Source organism: Capricornis sumatraensis, chromosome 9 (assembly GCF_032405125.1).
Source record: "Capricornis sumatraensis isolate serow.1 chromosome 9, serow.2, whole genome shotgun sequence".
In the NCBI taxonomy this organism is placed as follows: Eukaryota; Metazoa; Chordata; class Mammalia; order Artiodactyla; family Bovidae; genus Capricornis; species Capricornis sumatraensis.
Window position 1 is genome coordinate 4,654,121 of NC_091077.1, and position 23,890 is coordinate 4,678,010.

The 23,890-nt window shown below is 42.3% G+C and overlaps 1 protein-coding gene and 1 pseudogene across 1 annotated transcript in view; one reads left to right on the forward strand and one right to left on the reverse strand.

Moving 5' to 3' along the window:
* Positions 1-23,890, reverse strand: part of OBSCN (obscurin, cytoskeletal calmodulin and titin-interacting RhoGEF) — a 223,775-nt gene that overhangs the window by 180,411 nt on the left and 19,474 nt on the right. Inside the window, 1 exon segment of the mRNA XM_068979697.1 lies at positions 3,086-3,361. Within this exon segment, the coding sequence (XP_068835798.1) occupies positions 3,086-3,361 (276 nt within the window).
* On the forward strand, positions 10,998-23,578 carry LOC138085496 (mannose-P-dolichol utilization defect 1 protein pseudogene; annotated as a pseudogene).

Here is a 23,890-nt window from a genome sequence, read left to right on the forward strand (position 1 = left end):
TATATAAGGCTAGAATCTTTTCCACAGGAGTGTGCAGCCCATGTTCTCATCTGCAATGAATGAATGAGATTTCCTGACGCTCCACCTTCTCCTATTCTCACTGCAGGCAAACTGGCGGGAGTAAGTGTTACCTCCTCTGTCTTACACATTTTTCCTAATGACTCAAACTCAAGAACCTTTTCTGATGTTTTGCTCATCAGTGTTCGCTCTTCTGTGTTGTCACTGTTCAAAATTTCTGCCCTGTTTTCAGTAGCACTGACTGTCATCCATGTGTTCACTTTAAGGAACTTTTTTGTCTTTAAATGCTAGGCACTGGCAAGAATGTGTGTTCTAAACGTCTTTCATATCTGTGTGGTATGCCTTTTACTAACTCATGCTGTCTTCTGATGAATCTTCATGCTTAGTCTTAAGGTACTCAAGTATGTTAAATTTCTTTCATTATGGTTAGCGCATCTGTATTCTAAGAGATCACCTTTATCCTAAATTAATCAAAACCATCTATCTTGTCATCTATGATTTTTCCCTTTAATTCCATGGTCTCTAACTCAACAGGAGCTGTGTGGTATGAGTTACTGGTCTAACCTTTTTTCTATACGGTCAAATGGGTCAAGTAACATTTGTTAAAACCATGCTGTCTCTACCCCTCTCGCCATTCCACATTTTTTAAAGAGGAGAAGGGGAATGTGGTCGTCCATTCATGCCCAGGTCTGTGTATGAGATCACTGTTCTGGCCCTTTGCTCATCTATCCTTTCAACTAGGCACTATTCTATTAATTACTGTAGCTTTTTATCAGTTGATACTTGGCATAGCAAATAAATCACCTTTTGCTCTTCCTCAAGAGTAATTGACTGTACATGGTCTTTGCAACTTGTCAGTTTTCAAAATCCCCACTAAAGAAACATTTTTTGAATTTTAATTGGTATTGAAAACTGTTTATTCTTCCACAGATTTCTACCTCTTTAGAACTTCCCATCTCTCTCTCAAAAAAAATTTTCATAATCCTCCCCAAGCATCTCTCAGCACTTTTTATTAGACCTGGAATTAGAAAATGATTCTTTTTATGCTATTGTAACTCTCTTAAAATTTCATTTTTAGATGTTTGTTGCTACCGTGTGGACACAGAAGCGTCTACTTCATGTTTATTTTTTATATGGTAATCATTCTTAATTATCTTATTAGGTCTCATAACTTATCTTTTGGATAAATCGTATTATCTGTGAATTTCACTTTTATTTTTTCACTCTGTTGCTTTGTTTTTGTCTTAACTGTTTTGCAGAATGTCAGATAAAAACAGTGACAGCTGGTTGCCTTGTCTGGCTCCCTATCTCACAAGCAAAGCTTTCAAACTTTCACTTTTCTGTGTGCGATTAGCTTGTCTGTCTACGACATCACTTGTCAAATTGAGAAAAAACAGTTTTCGTTACAGTTTGTTAAGAATTTCATGGCATGAATTGATGCCAATTTTATTAAACATTTCTTCTGCATTTATAATGCCAAATCTCATCGAATCCTTTGTCCTGCATGTTGTATACAGATTGATTTGTGATGTTTCCAGTGTTTCAACAACCTGGCATTTCTAGCTGCTGCTTTCCTCACAATGCATCTGCAATTTTCCTCTTAATATACTGCTGAATTTATTTGGATAGCATTTTGCTTCATATTTTAGCCTTGACATCCATAACAGACAGGTCTGTAATTTTAATCCTTACTACTTTCCTTGTCAGATGTCAGTCTCCATGAGACAAGCCAGAGACTGTAGCCTTTTTTCTATTCTCAAGAAAAATTTCCCTGAACATGGATTTTTCCCCAAGTATTTCATATAATTTACCAGCGTAAACTACCAGGATTAGATCATTTCCTACGCAGAGTTTTCACTATGGTGCTAATCACTTAAAAGATTATAGGACTATTCGAGTTGAATGTTTCTTGTGTCACTCCTAAGACAGTTTCCTAAAAATCTAATCAATTTCTCATAAGCTTTCATATGTATTGCCATGAAAAAAACTGCTATATTCTCCTAAAATACAATTTTTAAAAGATACATACATGCTGATATAGGAGAAGCAACTATTCCTTTCCAAGTCTAAATCTATAAATCAGACTCCGAGCAGAATGCTGACATAGAGTGTTCTAATAGAAGAAAAAAGGAATCGATATTTGCTTTGAAAAGAGAATTCCAGACCTCATGTGTGCATATTTCAGGCACATACTGACCAATTCTCTGCTCTATTTACTTTGCACACATATTACAAGAAAAACGGATCTGGATTTTGTTACATGTAGATACACACGCATGCATGCTCAGTCACTTCAGTCATGTCTGACTCTTTGCAAAACCATGGACTGCAGCTCAACGGGCTCCTCTGCCCATGGGATTCTCCAGGCAAGAATACTGGAGTGGGTTGCCATTCCCTCCTCCAGGGGGTCTTCCCGACTCAGGGATCGAACCTGCATCTCCTGCATTGCAGGCAGATTCTTTACCCACTGAGCCATCTCGGAAGTCCTATAGATACACAGTTAACTTCAATATCCATGTGCAAGGAAGAAAGAGTGTCCAGAACACTTAAAACTCTGGTAATCTATAGTTTGCTCTTGAGATAAGTCCAAGCCTATGCAGCAAAAATTTCCCCTGGTCCTGGTTTAATGAAATTCAAACATCTCTCCCCACTGTGAACCCACATGCATTGCTGGGTGGGGCATCCAGGAGCTGTCAGGCCAGCCAAGAGGAGGAAATTCACATACCCACAGTTGAAAGGCATCTGGTTAACATCAGACTCCAAGTGCAAGACAGAACCAGAGGCCCAGACACCAGGGAACACCCAGACGACCCTGGGCAGATGCTGGGAACTGACGGCCGTGCATCACTGTGTGGAAACGCCACTCTGGGTTTACAGGACGCCCTTCTCCCTTCTGTTCACACCCTCCCATCCAGCGCCCTTTGCCCGGCCTTGGGTATGAAAATGGGGGTGGGAGGACAGAAGACCAAAAGAGATGAAGTCTAGGGGAAAGATCATCGGGTCTGTCAGGGGTGCAAGCCTGTCCCATCACCTCCACATAAGGCTAACTTACTACCTCCAAACTGACCTGTGACGTCCAGGTGGAAGGAGACCTTCTGGCCCCTGGCCTCGCAGCTGTACTCCCCGGCATCCGCCTTGCCCGCCTGCTGCACCACCAGCCGCCTGGTGCAGCCCTTGGCCTCCAAGTGCACTTTCGAGCTCAAATTCAGCTTCTTCCCATCCTTGTACCAGGTCACCTCCGTCTGGGCCTGGGCCACCTCGCAGCTCAGCGTGGCACTGGTTCCCGCCACGGCCTTTACCTCCTTATGCATTGGCTGCCCCTTGATAAACACTGCAGAGGACTCTAGGCACAGAGAGGGATACACAGTGTCAGAGACACAAATCAGATCCTATTCCAGGGGATCTTCCCGACCCAGGGATCGGACACACATCCCTGGTGTCTCCCGCATGGGCAGGCAGATTCTTTTCCTCTAGCACCACCTGGGAAGCCCAAACCAGCTTATGAGACCAAAACTTCAGGTTTCAGGAACTTTTCTCCTTGGAGCCAGTGATGCCCTAAGCCCAGAAGGGTGCACAGGTAAAGAGTCTGATATATCTCCTATGTCAGAACCTCACGTGTATTATAGTCATATTCTAACTCAAAAGTAATTCCTAAGGCTGGGAGAAGGTGGCCAAAGTTATCCCAGCATCTGTCACAGCTAGCTCATTGTCCTTCCCACATGACAGTCACCGCTGGTGAACAGACCGAATTGTGAGATCTTGTATCCCCAGAACCAGGCATATGGTATATTCCCCACAAACTAGTCCACGTTTTTCAAGGTATAACACATATGTAAACTACATGAATTCATTTAAAGCTCAATGAAGTTTAGGTGTACCTATCCCCATGTGACCAAAACACATCAGTTCAGTTCAGTCGCTCAGTCGTGTCCGACTCTCTGCGACCCCGTGAATTGCAGCACGCCAGGCCTCCCAATCCATCACCAACTCCCGGAGTTCACTCAAACTAACGTCCATCGAGTCAGTGATGCCATCCAGCCATCTCATTCTCTGTCATCCCCTTCTCCTCCTGCCCCCAATCTCTCCCAGCATCAGAGTCTTTTCCAGTGAGTCAACTCTTCGCATCAGGTGACCAAAGTATTGGAGTTTCAGCTTCAACATCAGTCCTTCCAATGAACACCCAGGACTGATCTCCTTTAGGATGGACTGGTTGGATCTCCTTGCAGTCCAAGGGACTCTCAAGAGTCTTCTCCAACACCACAGTGAAAAAGCATCAATTCTTCGGCGCTCAGCTTTCTTCACAGTCCAACTCTCACATCCATACATGACCACTGGAAAAAACCATAGCCTTGACTAGATGGACCTTTATTGGCAAAGTAATGTCTCTGCTTTTGAATATGCTGTCTAGGTTGGTCATAACTTTCCTTCCAAGGAGTAAGTATCTTTTAATTTCATGGCTGCAGTCACCATCTGCAGTGATTTTGGAGCCCCCAAAAATAAAAGTCTGACACTGTTTCCCCATCTATTTCCCATGAAGTGATGGGACCAGATGCCAGACCTTTATATCAGATGCCATGATCTTAGTTTTCTGAATGTTGAGCTTTAAGCCAACTTTTTCACTCTCTTCTTTCACTTTCATCAGGAAGCTCTTCAGTTCCTCTTCACTTTCTGCCATAAAGGTGGTGTCATCTGCACATCTGAGGTTACTGATATTTCTCCCGGCAATCTTGATTCCAGCTTGTGCTTCCTCCATCAACAGACAACATTTCCAGCTCCCAATTCACTACTGACCATGCCCCCAAAGTCACCTTTTGACCTTCATCACCATCAACTACTTTTACCTGTTCTTTGATTTCACATGAATGGAATTAAACATCATATGTTCTTTGGGTCTGTTTTCTTTCACTCAACATAATGCCTGTAAGATCTATCTCTGCTATGCATGCGGCAGCAGCCTGTTCTTTCATACCGAAGGATAGGATCTGTCGTTTGAGCAAGCACCAGGATTTACTTTCTCCTTTTTTCTCTTATGGTTCATTTGGGTTGCTTCCAATGTGGCGATGTGATGTGTGAAGTTGCTATCAACATTCTTTCACGTATCTTTTAGAGCACTACAACGGCTGGGACACAGAAGCATCTGCTTTTGGCTTTCGCAGATATTTCCAGTTTACCAGAACTGTTTTACCAACTTATGCTGCCAACATAAGTGTGTGGAGTTCCAGTTCTCCACATCCTTACCAACAGCTTATATCACCGATTGTAATAACTGTGCATACGCCATCAAATTTAAGTAAATACAGAGAGGATCTCAGAGATTCCATGCTACAGATGCAGTCATTCACTTATTCACTCAATCACTGATGAAACTAATGTCAATGAAGGGTCTATTATCTGCAGGCACTATGGTGGTAGCCTGGAATGCTACACCACAGCTGGAAATGTGTACAACACAGTCTCTGTGCTTATAGATCCCACTTTCTATTGAGGAAAGATAAGCAAACATATAAACCTGACAACGATGTAATGCTAAGTTGAGTGCTGTGATGAAGTAAGTGATATGCTAGAGAAAAGGGACTGATTGGTGGCTTATATATGGCGGTCAGAGCAAACCTTGCTAAGGAGTGATGTTTAGGTGAAGGCTAAGTGATAGAAGGGAGGTAGCCCTGAAGAAAGCTGAGCGGGTCACTATAATAGAGATGAGACCTACAGCCAAGGCTCTCCTAAAGGGAAAGATATGGAATGAGTGAGGAAGGTAAAAGGAAATTGCACTTTTAGACCCACACTGGGCATCCGATTTTCTCCTGTGGACATTGCCGCTCCTTGGTACGGAGTGACAATATAAGGTATAGGGTTGCTACTATGAAACAAGAATACTGTCCATTCTGTGGACACCTTGTGTGAATAGAGAAACGAAGTTAGAGATTGAGGAGGCAAGCCTCCAGGGAAAAGAGACTTTGAGGAATTGAGCCCCACACTCAGTCACATTTCCCCCAAGATGTTTGATGATTTCCCCAGCTGCATGATCCAGGGGACTATGAAGCTAAGCAGAAGATCTCTGAAAAGTAGAGCAGACATTTTAGCACCTTGCAGTAACAGAGAGACAAAGATAGGGTTGAGTCTCTGCTTGGAAAGAGACCCTCACCCCTGCCCAAGTCTCTGCAGGAATCCTTGGAGGATGCCCCAGACTAGAAGCCAGAGACAGACGACCCTGATCAAAACTGCAACACAGCCTTGAGTCAGTGCAGTACCGGGACAGGCTAAAATTCTTAGTTGTTTCCTTTATCCCTAGCAAAAGAAATACTGATCCTCTTTCTAAAGTAAGATAACATCATGCATGTTCAAAAAAAAAAACCAATATCTGACCATCAACTGAAAATTCACTGGCTTGCCAAGGAGTAAATAGGAATGTTTAAAAAGGCAATATTAGATGATCAGTTTTATGGCTATCAGACCAGGATATAACCATGTGCTCAGTTGCTAAGTTGTGTCTGACTCTTAGCGACTCCATGAACTGTAGCCCACCAGGCTCCTCTATCCATAGGATTTCCCAGGCAATAACACTGGAGTGCGTTGCCATTTCCTCCTCCAGGGGATCTTCCCAACCCAGGGACTGAACCCATGTCTCTTGTGTCTCCTGCACCTGGGGAGCTGATATATAAGCATGATAATATTTCTTTAATATGAAAGAAAAGAAAATAGGTCAAATATAAAAATTTTACTACCAACTCTAGAATCTATAGATTCTATAAGAAATTAAACAAACATAAATTATAAAATGGGAAAACAGAACTGAAAGCAAACACACTATAAATGGATTTGACAACAGATTAGATACAAAGGAACAGAAAACTAGTGAACTAGAAGACAGAGCTAAAGAAAACATCCCAACTAAAGTAGACAGAGAAGAAGAATTGAGGTAGAGAGAAGAGAGAAAAAAAGAATTGAGGTAGAGAGAAAGATACATGAGAGACACAGGAGAAAAGCTTACTCCATGACTGAGCAAAGACAAAAATCTACACTCAAAATGCTCTGGAATTCTAACCAAGATGCATACAAAGAAAACCATACCTAGGTGCATCAATATAAACTGCTGAAAGTCAAAAACAGTATCTTAAAAACAACAGGGAAAGAAAGATGGGACCTTGAGGGAAGATAAATCTGACAGTTGATATTCCAAAAAATACATGGAATCTGGAAGGTGGTGGAATAGTCTCTTTAAAAAAAAAAAAATTTATTACAGTTTGGAGGGTGGATTGTTAAACTGTAATTTGATACTGAGAGAAAATAACCCTCAGAATATTGGGCTAGACTCTGGCTCTGTATTTCTCTGGCTATAGGAACTTTGGCAAGTTACGGAGTTTCTTTTTGTGCCTTATCTTAAAATGGGAATTCCTCTTCCTGAAGCGGGTGTGAAACTTAGACAAGTAAAGAGACAAGAAGCACTCATAGAATCTGGCCCTAGGCGTATGATTAATACGTGTTAGCTGCTATGTTGTCAGTTTTGCGAGGAAAAAGGCTTCTAGGCGGCATGATCACACACTCCTCACTCCCTAATAGTTAACTTGAGGAACATTAAGAAGCTTCAAGGAACCCACCTGTGACACTGAGCTGGAAGGAAACCTTCCAGGTCCCAACTTTTCAACCAGACTCCCCAGGCTCTGCCTTGCCCACCTGCTGCACCACCAGGCTCCAGGTGCAGACCTTGGCCTCCACATACACTTCCAAGCTTCTGCCCTCTTTGAATCATGTAACCTCTGTCTGGGCTACCTTACAGCTTAGCATGGCTCTGGCCCCCCCACCTCAGTCTGCACTTCCCCGCATGCTGGGTACACCCTGGAAAACATCAATGTGGGCTCTGAGGACAGGGAGGAACAAGTGGTCAGAGACAATCAAATTTCTAGAACTGGATGAGGGCTCGCCTTCTGGAACTCAAAACTAGAATGCCTTGGCCCCAAGCTGCCCTATTCCTAGCTTTCTCAAGGCAGGGAACTTCACAGGGAGAAGATGCACAAAGCAGGGAACAGGACAGTTCTTGGAATCTGAACGCTCCCAGTTCAATCGTGTTCAGGTTGATATATGCTACAACCCAGGTTTACTCATCACCTGTGATCTCATAATTACTCTAACAAAGGGAGGCATAATTTGAGGCTGGCACATCAAAGAACTGGTATTCTCAGGGAGAGTTGCTTATACCATGTTACCAAACACAGGCGATACTCTTGTCACAGGGACATCAATATGCTAATACGTCTACAACTTCTAGCAGGCCAACCACCATTGGTGTAATCAGATCGTGTAATCAAATCCTTGGGCTTGTAATCAGATGTTCTTTTTTAATTAACTTATTGTATTTGCTTCATATCACATTACTCTAGAACCCATTCTATTACTCCAGATTTGATTTTCTTCTTTATAAAATAAATTCATTGGTAATTCTTTCAGTGAGATTTTGTGAATGGTAAATTCTCTCCACTTACTCTGTGCTCTTCATTGCTGCTGATAAACCTAAAGAAGAATAAATATCATCCCATTAATCTTTTTTCTCTTTGGAAATAGATGGGGAAACAGTGGAAGCAGTGGCTGACATTATTTTCTTGGGCTCCAAAATCACTGCAGATGGTGACTGCAGCCATGAAATTAAAAGACGCTTACTCCTTGGAAGGAAAGTTATGACCAACCTAGACAGCATGTTAAAAAGCAGAGACATTACTTTGCCAACAAAGGTCCGTCTAGTCAAGGCTATGGTTTTTCCAGTGGTCATGTATGGATGTGAGAGTTGGACTATAAAGAAAGCTGAGTGCTGAAAAACTGGTGCTTTTGAACTGTGGTGTTGGAGAAGACTCTTGAGAGTCCCTTGGACTGCAAGGAGATCCAACCAGTCCATCCTAAAGGAGATCAGTCCTGGGTGTTCATCGAAAGGACTGATGTTGAAGCTGAAACTCCAATACTTTGGCCACCTGATGCGAAGAGCTGACTCATTGGAAAAGCCCCTGATGCTGGGAAAGATTGAAGGCGGGAGGAGAAGGGGACAATAGAGGATGAGATGGTTGGATGGCATCACCGACTCGATGGAAGTGAGTTTGAGTGAACTCCGGGACATGGTGATGGACAGGGAGGCCTGGCGTGCTGCAATTCATGGGGTCGCAAAGAGTCGGACACAACTGAGCGACTGAACTGAACTGAAGATCACCTCTTGGTTTTTGACCTTCTGCAGTTCACTATAATGTGTCTAGCTGAGACTGTTTTTACAACTTCCATTATTACTTACAAATCTTACCGTTTAGGATTTATGTCTTTTATCATTTCTAAAATGTTTCCAATTATTTCCTTCATTATTTCATCTTCCTCATTATTTCCAGTCTCTCCTAGAAGTCTTTTTAGACATACATGTGGCCTGCTTCTCATCTCTGTTCTATTGTTAACTGTTATTTTTTACTTCTTTGTGATTCATTCTGACTTTCTCAGATATATCTTCTAATTCAGTAATTTTATGTTCAACTATGTTTAATTTGCTGTTTATTCCTCTTCTAAATTGTTCATTATAAATTTTATGTTTCCTTTCCAAGAAATTTCACTTGTTCCTTTAAATCTGCTTGTTCTTTTCCCTAGTATTACACTTTTTCTTACGTTTTCAAGTCCTCCATACATCTTTTTAATCATTTTAAATAGATTTATATTCTCTTTCAGACTGTTGTTCTGTCATCTGAAGTTCCTGGGTGGTCTAATCTTGCTTATGTTTGTAAGTTCCAACTCTCATTTATATTGGATAATTCCTCTGATACTTAGATTTTTATTGTGAGAACATATTTATCAGGGATTCTTTTTTAAAGACTTTTATTTATTTGGCCATGCCACGCAGCTTATGGGATCTTAATTCCCCAATCAGGGATTGAACTTAGGCTCTTGGAAGTGAAAGTGGGGAGTCCCAACCACTGAGCCCCCAAGGAATTCCCCAGGGATTCATTAAGTATGACCTGGTAGTGGAGGGGTATCCCTCCTGAATGCTTTCCATTTACTCCCGTCAGGTATTCCAGGAGTATCGCTGGCCTAGAGCTTCATTTTTAGCTTAACTTCTTATTCTGGGGTCCCAAATATGATACATTCACATTCCAATCCATTTCTTTTCACACCCAAGCCAAGGAAAAGAGAAAAATACTTTGACACCTCCCTGGGCTATGGGTAGTTTACTTTTCTGGTCCAACTTTTCCTTAAACACGAGGTTCTGTAAGGTTCTCAGATTTGTACAGTTGTCTCAGTTCCAGTCCTCTAACTCTCTTGAACCAAAGTTCCTACTGCCTATTTGCAAGTCAGACCCAGATCCCTGAAACCAAAACCCCACAACATCAGTGCACCAGCTCATCACCGACTGCTTTAGTCTTTCATTCCATCTTCGCTTCCATCCTAGAAATTTCCCTTTTTTTCCCCTGCCAGTTCAGATATTAACTTAACCTAACACCTCATGCGAACAGTTGACTCATTGGAAAAGACTTTGATGTTGGGAGGAATTGGGGGCAGGAGGAGAACGGGACGACAGAGGATGAGATGGCTGGATGGCATCACGGACTCGATGGACGTGAATCTGAGTGAACTCTGGGAGTTGGTGATGGACAGGGAGGCCTGGCGTGCTGCAATTCATGGGCTCGCAAAGAGTCGGACACGACTGAGCAACTGAACTGAACTGAACTGAACTGAACTTTGCTACATTTTGTCCACAAGAAAAGGCCATGTGAAGATACAGGAAGAAAGCTCTCACAAGAAACTGATTATGATGGCACCTTGATATTGGACTCCAACCTCCAGAACTGCAAGGAAAAATAAAGTTTTGTTGTTGAGGCCATACAATCTGTGATATTTTGCTATAAAAACCTGAGCTGACTAATACACTGGATAAATAAAGTACACTGTACCTCTCCTCTTGAGTTCTTTAAAATGTTCGATGGTTAAAAGCCAAAGATCATCACACACTGGATAAGTTTACGATGTACACGGAGATGATGCATAAGACAACCGGTAACGTAAAGAAGAGACGACAAAAGTACTTATATATAAGTTCTACAAGTCAACTGAAGTAGTAAAATTCTGGATTCTAAGCAGGTGGTGAGGAGTATGTTTATTGCAATTCCTAGGGTAACTACTGTGTCACAACAGGCAAATTAAAATGGAATACTGAAAACATCATGAATAACCCCAAAAGATAGGAAAGATAAAGAGAGAAAACACAAAAAATAAATATTAAGGCAGTAGACCAGAATTCAAATAATTACCACATTAATAACAAGTCTAGTCTAAACACACCTATTATAAGAAAGAGATTGTCGGGATGTGTAAAAATGACCCAACATTATGCTGTCTGCAGGAAACTCACATCAAATATGTATAGATGAAAGAATGAAACAATATATACAATGCAAATACTAATCAAGACAGATCTTGCATACCTACATTAATACCAAATAGGATAGACTTTTGAGCCAAAAAAATTGCCTGCAATAAAGAGGAGTATTATCCAAAGATAAACCAGTCAACATACAAAGAAGACATAACAATTCTAAATGAGTAAGCACCAAATAGCAGAGCTTCAAAATACATGAGACAGAGTCTGCCAGAACTGAGAGTAAAGCCAGAAATGCCGGTTACAACTGGAGACATCAGCACTCTTCACGCAATACCTGGTAGAACTCACAGACAGAACACCGTTAGATGCCAAACCAGTAACCAGCATGATCGGACACGTGTAAGACACTCCACCCAAGAGCAAACTAGGCATCCCTTTCAAGTATACATGGAACAGTCACCAACATCTACCATACTGTGGTTTACTAAGAAAGCTCTGAACATTTCTAAAATCTAAAAAACATAAAGTATGTGCTAGTATAGACTAGGAATCAACAACAGAGAGGTAAAAGCTAAATCTCTAAGCACTTGGAAATTAAACAACACACCTCTGAATAATACAGCAGTCAAAGAATTTTTTTCAAGCAAAATTAGTAAAGATTTTAGGCTGAATAACAATGAAAATACAGCATATCAACATTTGAAGAATAAAGTTAAGGCAGCACTTAAAGGAAATTTAAAGTATTAAACATTTATTTTATAAAAGAAGAAAGATTTCAATCAGAAATCTAAGTTTATACCTTAAGAAATTCAACAAAGAAAAGATTAGAAAGAAGGAAATAATAAAGATAACTTAAATCAATGAAATTAAAAATAAAATCAGGTAGATATATTCCTAGGTATTTTATTCTTTTTGTTGCAATGGTGAATGGAATTGTTTCCTTAATTTCTTTTTCTACTTTCTCATTGTTAGTGTATAGGAATGCAAGGGATTTCTGTGTGTTGATTTTTATATCCTGCAACTTTACTATATTCATTAATTAGCTCTAGTAATTTTCTGGTGGAGTCTTTAGGGTTTTCTATGTAGAGGATCATGTCATCTGCAAACAATGAGAGTTTTACTTCTTCTTTTCCAATTTGGATTCCTTTTATTTCTTTTTCTGCTCTGATTGCTGTGGCCAAAACTTCCAGAACTATGTTGAATAGTAGCGGTGAAAGTGGGCACCCTTGTCTTGTTCCTGACTTCAGGGGAAATGCTTTCAATTTTTCACCATTGAGGATAATGTTTGCTGTGGGTTTGTCATATATAGCTTCTATTATGTTGAGGTATGTTCCTTCTATTCCTGCTTTCTGGAGAGTTTTTATCATAAATGGATGTTGAATTTTGTCAAAGGCCTTCTCTGCATCTATTGAGATAATCATATGGCTTTTATTTTTCAATTTGTTAATGTGGTGAATTACATTGATTGATTTGCGGATATTGAAGAATCCTTGCATCCCTGGGATAAAGCCCACTTGGTCATGGTGTATGATCTTTTTAATGTACAACAAAGGAAAACATAAGCAAGGTGAAAAGACAGCCTTCAGAATGGGAGAAAATAATAGCAAATGAAGCAACTGACAAATAACTAATCTCAAAAATATACAAGCAACTTATGCAACTCAATTCCAGAAAAATAAACGACTCAACCAAAAAATGGGCCAAAGAACTAAATAGACATTTCTCCAAAGAAGACATATGGATGGCTAACAAACACATGAAAAGATGCTCAACATCACTCATTATTAGAGAAATGCAAATCAAAACCACAATGAGGTACCACTTCACACCAGTCAGAATGGCTGCGATCCAAAAATCTGCAAGCAATAAATGCTGGAGAGGGTGTGGAGAAAAGGGAACCCTCCTACACTGTTGGTGGGAATGCAAACTAGTGCAACCATTATGGAAAACAGTGTGGAGATTCCTTAAAAAATTCCAAATAGAACTGCCATATGACCCAGCAATCCCACTGCTGGGCATACACACCGAGGAAACCAGAATTGAAAGAGACACATGTACCCCAATGTTCATTGCAGCACTGTTTATAATAGCCAGGACATGGAAACAACCTAGATGTCCATCAGCAGATGAATGGATAAGAAAGCTGTGGTACATATACACAATGGAGTATTACTCAGCCATTAAAAAGAATTCATTTGAATCAGTTCTGATGAGATGGATGAAACTGGAGCCGATTATACAGAGTGAAGTAAGCCAGAAAGAAAAACACCAATACAGTATACTAACACATATATATGGAATTTAGAAAGATGGTAATGACGACCCTGTATGCAAGACAGCAAAAAAGACACAGATGTGTATAGCGGACTTTGGGACTCAGAGGGAGAGGGAGAGGGTGGGATGATTTGGGAGAATGGCATTGAAACATGTATACTATCATGTAAGAATCAAATCGCCAGTCTATGTCTGATGCAGGATACAGCATGCTTGGGGCTGGTGCATGGGGATGACCCAGAGGGATGTTGTGGGGAGGGAGGTGGGAGGGGGGTTCATGTTTGGGATCACATGTACACCTGTGGTGGATTCATGTCAATGTATGGCAAAACCAATACAGTATTGTAAAGTAAAATAAAGTAAAAATAAAAATTAAAAAATAAATAAAATCAATGAAACCTACATCTGGTTCTTTGAAAAGATCAATAAAATTGATAAACCTTTAACAAGAAAAAGAAAGATGATATAAACTGACAATACCAGGAATGAAAGAAGAAATATCACTACATACACTGCAGATATTAAAAATGAACAGAGGAAGACTGCAAACAACTCTATGAGCATGAAATAAACAAATCTGATGAAGTAATCAATTTCTTAAAATCCAAAAACTAAAAAAAAAAAAAAAAACAAACTTGCCAAGAGGAAACAAATAAACTATATACTTTCATAAGTATAGATAAAATGTTTTTATTATTTAGACCTCCAAAAAAGAAATCTCTGGGCCAGGATGACTTCACTGGTTTACCCAGTGAAATAACTAAAAGAGAAATTAAAGAAGAAATAGAACAGCATAGATTCTACACAATCTCTTTCAGAAAACAGAAGCAAAGAGAATACTTTTCAACACATTTTGTGATTCCAGCATTATCCTGATACCAAACCCAGACAAAGACAGTGTAAGAAAGTTACAAACCAAAATTCCTCATGCACATAAATACAGAAGTACTCAATCAAATATTTTCAAACTGAATCCAGTAACATATAAAAAGAACAACACACCACAAACAACCAAATGGGCATAATCCAAGAAATGCAAGGCTGCTTTCAATATTTTAAAATCATCCTAAGACATGTTAGCAAAATGGCAAAATAATAACTTTTTAAAAAAACTCTCTTCCGTGAAATCAATTAAGACATTTGCAAAAACTGTTGTAATCAACTTTCTCAAAGCTCTGGAAATTAACCAAAGGTTTCTTAGCAATCTGAGGAGCATACAGTCAAGAAAAACAGCCACATCTTGGTAAGAACAGCAAAACGTGGTATTTTAACTTGCCCAATCCTCATACCCTTCTCCCTGGTAATGACGTAGCCTTGAAAACCAACAGTCCACTATCACAATGAAAACCAGCAATTGGAAGCCTCCTGGTAGGTAAAGAATGAAATGAGGGCTCTTTCACAGTTCCATTCCCAGAGAATAGTCATTATTTAAGCTGACTAGTGGTTCCTTGCCAGAGAAGGCAATGGCACCCCACTCCAGCACTCTTGCCTGGGAAATCCCATGGGCAGAGGAGCCTGGTAGGCTATAGTCCATGGGATCAGGAAGGGTCGGACATGACTGAGCGACTTCCCCTTCTCTTTTCCTTTTCATGCATTGGAGAAGGAAATGGAAACCCACTCCAGTGTTCTTGCCTGGAGAATCCCAGGGATGGGGGAGCCTGGTGGGCTGCCGTCTATGGGGTTGTACAGAGTCGGACACGACTGAAGTGACTTAGCAGCAGCAGCAGTGGTTCCTTGCAAAACCCCACTCACAAGGCTGTCTTTATTTATTCATTATCCAAGTCTGAACAGAAGCTCACCAAGTAAAAACAGCTTTTCCCCAGGGGTATTTGTTAAAAAATAATCACAGGCAATTACTGAACATGGCTGTCTGGGTTTGTGGATAACAACTGGCAGACAACAGGCTAATCAATGGGCTTAAAAGGAAAAGCTGGATTATGAGATGTTAGTAGATGGCTTTGGAAAGCTCTGACCTCTTCCTGGGCATCTAGAAGGCCATACATCCACGATACTCAGAAGACCCCTGAGAAGGTCCTAAACTCACACATCTGTCTCATGGAAGCCTGAAGTAAAGGCAGAGGTGGATATGGCTTTGAGTTACATGCATGCAACAACACTCACACCAAGTCCCCTGGCAAAAACTGGGAGACGTACAGGTTACAGACATCGGAGGAAATCACTGTGAAATCATTAGCTGGCCAACAAGCTAACTGAAGAGAGACTTCAGTATCTTACACACACACACACACACACACACACACACACGCACACACTTTACAGAATTCATTCAGGAAAGTCACTGAACATCCAAACAACAGCAGCAAAAGCAAACAGCAATACCAAGAAACACCAGGCAGGATGGGAGAATCTGAACTCCAGAGTTTCCACATATTATCACGTAATATTCCAGTTATCAACAAAGAATTACATAACATGCTAAGAAACAGGAAAGCATGGCCCACACACAGGCAAAGACACAGTCAACAGAAACTGTGCTTGAGAAAATCCAGATATTGGACTTATGAGAAAAAGTCTTTACATCAGCTATTTTAAGTATGCTTTTAAAAAACTAAAGGGAACAATTTACAATGAAATAAAGGAAGACATGAGGACAATGTCTCACCAGATAAATAATATTCATTAAGAGATATATTTTAAAATAGAAATCCTAAATTTAAAAAGTATAATAATTGAAATGACACCTTCACTAATGAGGTATTCAACAGCCAATTTAAGCAGGCAAAAGAAAGAATCATTCAAGTTAAAGACAGGTCTCTTGAAATTAGCCAGTCTGAGGATCAGAAAGAAAAAACCATGAAGAAAACGGACAGAGCCTCAGACAGCTGTAGGACAACACGGATTGTACCGATACATGCAAGATGGGAGTCCACAGGAGGGGAGAAAGGGGCAAAGAGGTTATTTGAAGAACTGGTCAGAAACTTCCAAAACTGATAAAGAACATGAATCTATACACTTAAGAGGCTCAACAAACCCCACGAAGACAAACTGAAAGAGAGTCACACTAAGACAATGTACGTCAAACTGTCAAAGGTCAGAAAAGCAGCCAGAAGTGACCTGTCACACACAAGAGCTCCTCAATGGGACAAATGGCTGATTCCTCCTCGGAAAGCACAGCGGCCAGCAGACTGTGGGATGATGTATTTAAACTGTTCAAAGAAAAAACCATCAACCAATGGTTTTAGATTTGCCAAAGCTGTCCTTCAAAAGTGGGAGAGAACATAATACAGTCCCAGATTAACAAAACCTAAGGATCTCTTTGCCGGCCCACGTCCTACAAAAAATTCTAAAGTAATCTTTCAGCTCAAAATGAAGATACAAGACAGGAACTTGAAACTGTATGAAATCAAAGAATGACAGTAAATGTAGCTACACAAGTAAATATAAAAGCCAGGAGCATTTTTATTCTGTAATTCACCTTCTTTTTTATATGACTTTTAAAAGGGTATACACAATAATTATAAAACTACAAAGTTAATGGATACACTATGTATAAAGACAACTTGTAACAATGAGAACATTCAGCTTGGGGCACAAGTTGTAAATATACAGAGTTTTTATTGAAACTAAAAGCATATAATTTCAAATTTGATTATTATAAAGCTGTATGCTAATGACAAATCCCCAGGGCAATCACTTAAGAAAAAATGAATGTATATATAAATAAAGAGATGAAAAAGTAACAATATGGCACACTAGAAAAAAATCAGTTAGTCATTAATGACAGTAATGCAGAAAGCAGCAGCAAAAAGATATGACAAGAAACAGAGAACAGAATAGCAGAAGTAAGCCCTTCTTTTTAAGAATTAACAACACAAAATGAATGTGTTTCAGTGCTGTCTGTAAGAGAGTCACTTTATGTCCAGACATACAAATAGGTTGAACGTGAAAAGATACTCCATGCAAACAGCAATCAATAGAGACCTGAGGTGGCTATACTAAGTCAAAAAAAAAAAGAAAAGACATTACAAGACATTATATTATAATATATATAATTTTAGACTGGGCTTCCCTGGTAGCTCCGAAGGTAGAGAATCCGCCTGCAATGACAGAGACCTGTGTTCAATCTCTGGGGTGGGACGATCCCCAGGACTCTTGCCTGGAGAATCCCGCGGACAGAGGAGCCCGGCGGGCTACAATCCACGAAGTCACAAAGAGTTTGACAAGCCCAACTGATCACAGCACAGCACATAGATTAATGACGGTACATGCTGATTGAGAGAGTCTTAGCTAGGAAGGTAACACAGCTAGAAACAGGAGCGCAACCAAGCATGCACAGCAGGAGAGCTCCAAAACACACGGAACTAAGGCTAGGAGACCAAGACATAAACAGCTCTCCAAGACAGCTGAAGACTTCAGTACCCCACTCTGAATAATGGACAGAATAACAGATCAATAAAGAAATCCAACATGAATAACCCAACATAAGAAACTGGGCCTAACAGAATTAGAGCAGACACTCCCCCAATCAACAACAGAAGACACTCTGACCAACAACAGCAGACACTCCACCCAACAACAGCAGACACTCCCCCCAACAACAGCAGACACTCCACCCAACAGCAGCAGACACTCCACCCACAACAACAGCAGACACTCCTCCCAACAAATACAACAGAAACTCCCCCCAACAACAGCAGCAGACACTCCCCCCAACAACAGCAGCAGACACTCCACCCACAACAACAGCAGACACTCCACCCAACAACAGCAGCAGACACTCCACCCAACAACAGCAGCAGACACTCCCCCCAACAACAGCAGCAGACACTCCGCCCAACAAGAGCAGCAGACACTCCACCCAACAAATACAACAGATACTCCCCCCAACAACAGCAGCAGACACTCCACCCAACAACAGCAGACACTCCCCCCAACAACAGCAGCAGACACTCCACCCAACAAATACAACAGATACTCCCCTCAACAACAGCAGCAGACACTCCCCCCAACAACAGCAGACACTCCACCCAACAACAGCAGCAGACACTCCACCCAACAACAGCAGACACTCCACCCAACAAATACAACAGATACTCCCCCCAACAACAGCAGCAGACACTCCCCCCAACAACAGCAGACACTCCACCCAACAAATACAACAGACACTCCCCCCAACAACAGCAGACACTCCACCCAACAACAGCAGACACTCCACCCAACAAATACAACAGATACTCCCCCCAACAACAGCAGCAGACACTCCCCCCAACAACAGCAGACACTCCACCCAACAACAGCAGCAGACACTCCACCCAACAACAGCAGACACTCCACCCAACAACAGCAGACACTCCACCCAACAAATACAACAGATACTCCCCCCAACAACAGCAGACACTCCACCCAACAACAGCAGACACTCCACCCAACAAATACAACAGATACTCCCCCCAACAACAGCAGCAGACATTCCCCCCAATAACAGCAGCAGACACTCCCCCCAACAACAGCAGCAGACACTCCCCCAATCAACAACAGAAGACGCTCTGACCAACAACAGCAGCAGACACTCCCCCCAACAACAGCAGCAGACACTCCACCCAACAACAGCAGGCACTCCGCCCAACAACAGCAGCAGACACTCCCCCCAACAACAGCAGCAGACACTCCCCCCAACAACAGCAGCAGACACTCCACCCAACAACAGAAGCAAACACTCCCCCAATCAACAACAGAAGACACTCTGACCAACAGCAGCAGCAGACACTCCACCCAACAACAGCAGCAGACACTCCACCCACAACAACAGCAAACACTCCACCCACAACAACAGCAGACACTCCACCCAACAAATACAACAGACACTCCCCCCAACAACAGCAGCAGACACTCCACCCACAACAACAGCAGACACTCCCCCAATCAACAACAGAAGACACTCTGACCAACAACAGCAGCAGACACTCCACCCAACAACAGCAGCAGACACTCCACCCACAACAGCAGACACTCCACCCAACAACAGCAGCAGACACTCCCCCCAACAACAGCAGCAGACACTCCACCCAACAACAGAAGCAAACACTCCCCCAATCAACAACAGAAGACACTCTGACCAACAACAGCAGCAGACACTCCACCCAACAACAGCAGCAGACACTCCACCCACAACAACAGCAGACACTCCACCCACAACAACAGCAGACACTCCACCCAACAAATACAACAGACACTCCCCCCAACAACAGCAGCAGACACTCCACCCACAACAGCAGACACTCCCCCCAACAACAGCTTCAGACACTCCCCCAATCAACAACAGAAGACACTCTGACCAACAACAGCAGCAGACACTCCACCCAACAACAGCAGCAGACACTCCACCCACAACAGCAGACACTCCACCCAACAACAGCAGCAGACACTCCACCCAACAACAGCAGCAGACACTCCACCCAACAACAGAAGCAAACACTCCCCCAATCAACAACAGAAGACACTCTGACCAACAACAGCAGCAGACACTCCACCCAACAACAGCAGCAGACACTCCACCCAACAACAGCAGACACTCCACCCAACAAATACAACAGATACTCCCCCCAACAACAGCAGCAGACACTCCCCCCAACAACAGCAGACACTCCACCCAACAAATACAACAGACACTCTCCCCAACAACAGCAGACACTCCACCCAACAACAGCAGACACTCCACCCAACAAATACAACAGATACTCCCCCCAACAACAGCAGCAGACATTCCCCCCAATAACAGCAGCAGACACTCCCCCCAACAACAGCAGCAGACACTCCCCCAATCAACAACAGAAGACACTCTGACCAACAACAGCAGCAGACACTCCCCCCAACAACAGCAGCAGACACTCCACCCAACAACAGCAGCAGACACTCCACCCAACAACAGCAGCAGACACTCCACCCAACAACAGAAGCAAACACTCCCCCAATCAACAACAGAAGACACTCTGACCAACAACAGCAGCAGACACTCCCCCCAACAACAGCAGCAGACACTCCACCCAACAACAGCAGCAGACACTCCACCCAACAACAGCAGAAGACACTCCACCCAACAACAGCAGAAGACACTCCCCCAATCAACAACAGAAGACGCTCTGACCAACAACAGCAGATACTCCACCCAACAACAGCAGCAGACACTCCCCCCAACAATAGCAGCAGACACTCCACCCAATCAACAACAGAAGACACTCCCCCCAACAACAGCAGCAGACACTCCACCCAACAACAACAGCAAACACTCCAGTCAACAACAGCAGACACTCCCCCCAGCAACAGCAGCAGACACATTTAGCTCAAGTACCTACGGAACACTCTCTAATATATGTTAAGCCATAAAACGAGTCTCAGTAAATCTCAAAAGACTGAAAGCATACCAAGAATCTTTTTGACTATGATGGAATGAAACTAAAAAGCAATAATTGAAGGAAAACTAGAAAATTCACAATCATATGTCAAAGTTAAGCAATACGCTCAAGAGAGATTTACAAGGAAAATTAGAAAATATTTGGCGATAAATGAAAATGAAAGCACAGCATACCGAAACTTACGAGATGCAGTGAAAGCAGGGTTTCCTACCATCCAGAGCTATACATTATGTGCCTTTAAGAAGATTACGTGAAACCCAAGCTCAGAAGAATGAAAACAATAAAGACTAGAGCACAAATAAACGAAATAGAGAATACAAAAGTGACAGAAAGAACTGACAGAAACCAAAAGGTGGTTTCTTGAAAAGATCGACAATATTGACAAAACATTAGCTAGGCGGATCAAGAAAAACCCAGAAGACTAAAATTATTAAAATCAGGGGGGAAACAGGGACATCAATAAAGACTTTGTAAAAGTTAGAAGGATTATAACAGAATACTACAAACTACTGCATACCAACTAGATCACCTAGATGAAATGGAGACATTCCCAGAAACACATAAACTGTCAAACCTAACACAAGCATAAATAGGACAACTCTGAATGGACCTGTAACAAGTAAAGAGATTTAATCAGTAATCCAAAGCAAAATGAGAGACATCCAGACCGGAAATGAAGTAAAACTATCTGCAGGTGACATGATTTGCACATGGAAAATCCTACGGCATTCACAAAAGAACCAGCAACCAGTAAATAGATGGACTCAGACAGGCTGCAGGCAGGCCAACCAACGGCTATTGCCCAAGCACATATGGATCAAGTCTACTTCTTGATCAAGCCTATTTCTATGTCTTCAGTTCAGTTCAGCCGCTCAGTCGTGTCCGACTCTTTGCGACCCCATGAGTCGCAGCACGCCTGGCCTCCCTGTCCATCACCAACTCCCGGAGTTCACTCAGACTCACGGCCATCGAGTCAGTGATGCCATCCAGCCATCTCATCCTCTGTCGTCCCCTTCTCCTCCTGCCCGCAATCCCTCCCAGCATCAGAGTCTTTTCCAATGAGTCAATTCTTCGCATGAGGTGGCCAAAGTACTGGAGTTTCAGCTTCAGCATATTAGGAATGAGTAATTTAAAAGGAAATTAAGAAAATAATTCCATTCACAGTAAAATAAAAAAGAATAAAATATTTAGCAACAAACAACACCATAAGCACAATTCTTGCACACTAAAAACTATAACATAATTGAAAAGAAGTTAGAACACCAAAATAAACAGAAAGTCATTTCATACTGTAGACTAGGAGACTAACGCTGTTAAGATGTCAATATTCCCCAAATTGATCTATACACTGGGTGCAATCCCAATCAAAATACCACCTGCTGTTTTTGCAAAATTTAAAAAAGATGATCCTAAAATTTATGTGCAAATGCAAGAGACCTCAAATAGCCAAATCAATGTTGTCTGGGGGAAAAAAAAGTTTAAAGGATTCACATGTCCCAACTTCAAAATTCACCACAAAGTTACAATGATCCAGACTGTAGCAGACATATACATCAATAGAGTAAAATTAAGAGTCCAGATAAAACCAGATGGTGTCAAGGAGGAGGACCACAAAGGTGGGAAGATAAACTCTGCTGCCAAAGCATAAAAAAGGCAGGAGAGAGGGGACTCAACAGGTGCACAGCTTCGGCATGCTTAAAAATATGAGCAGCAGGAAGGGTGTGTCCAAAAACGTGGTCTCCAGGTGAGGCCTAGTGTACTCTAAGGAGGTTCCCTGCCTCAAGATTCGTCTCAGCAAAGCCCCAGGGCTGGCACTGTGGCTGGCCCACTTCTGGTAAAGCTGCTCCAAGTGTCTGAAATCTTGGGGGCAGAGTGCTGAAGGACTGAGTCTTCAGTCAGCAATGCGAGAGCCAGCAGCACTGACTGGGACCATGGTCTGTGCTTAGATGCTCAGCTTTGTTTTAATCTTTGTGAGCCCATGGACTTCAGCCCACCAGGCTCCTCTGTCCATGGGATTCTCCAGGCAAAAATAATGGAGTGGGCTCCCATGCCCTCGTCCAGGGGATCTTTCCAACGCAGGGATCAAACCCATGTCTCCTGCATTGCGGGCGGATTCTTCACCACCGAGCTTCCAGGGAAGATTCTTCGGGTGAAGCCCTGTTCCTGATGCTCCAATCTCCTGGTCCTGGTCCTGGTCCTGCACTACAGAGTGCAGACGTGAGAGGTGTTGCTTTCCTGGCGAGCTACACCCTGGCCTTGCTGCTGCTGCTGCTGGCACCACTAACGCCCCAGGCTGTCACCACACTGCTCCAGACCTCCAGCATGCCTGCTGTGGAGGTGAGAAGGCTTCTGCAGGCAGCCACGAAGTACCACATGGGCACAGCTCTCAGCCATCATAGTCTTTCTGCTCTGTAGGGATTCCCTGGCCCCAATCTTCACCTCCATTCAGGAAACTGGAAACCCCCTCATGTCTGGAACCTTTGTAGTCTCTTCTCTCTGCAACAGCCTCATCGCTGTTCAGCTACTCTTCTACTGGAATGCAAAGATTCCCCACAAGAAGAAAGAGCAGTGGAGTTGAGCTGGCTCCCGGAGTACACTCCATGTTTCCATTCATCCACCCCACCCTGGGGGCCTTCTCATCTGAATCACTCTGCTGGTGTGGCTTGTAAACGTTCCTTCTTCCTGTGCAACTGCAACTTTAGTGGAAATACTTGGTTGACTTCCATCCTTAGAAAGGATAGGGGTAGAGATTTTCAGACTGACATTTTGACATTGTGTGCGTTCTTACAAAATTCAGGAGAAGAAAGTAAGGAAAACCACTAGGCCATTCAGGTATGACCTAAATCAAATCCCTTATGATTATACAGTGGAGGTGACAAATAGATTCAAG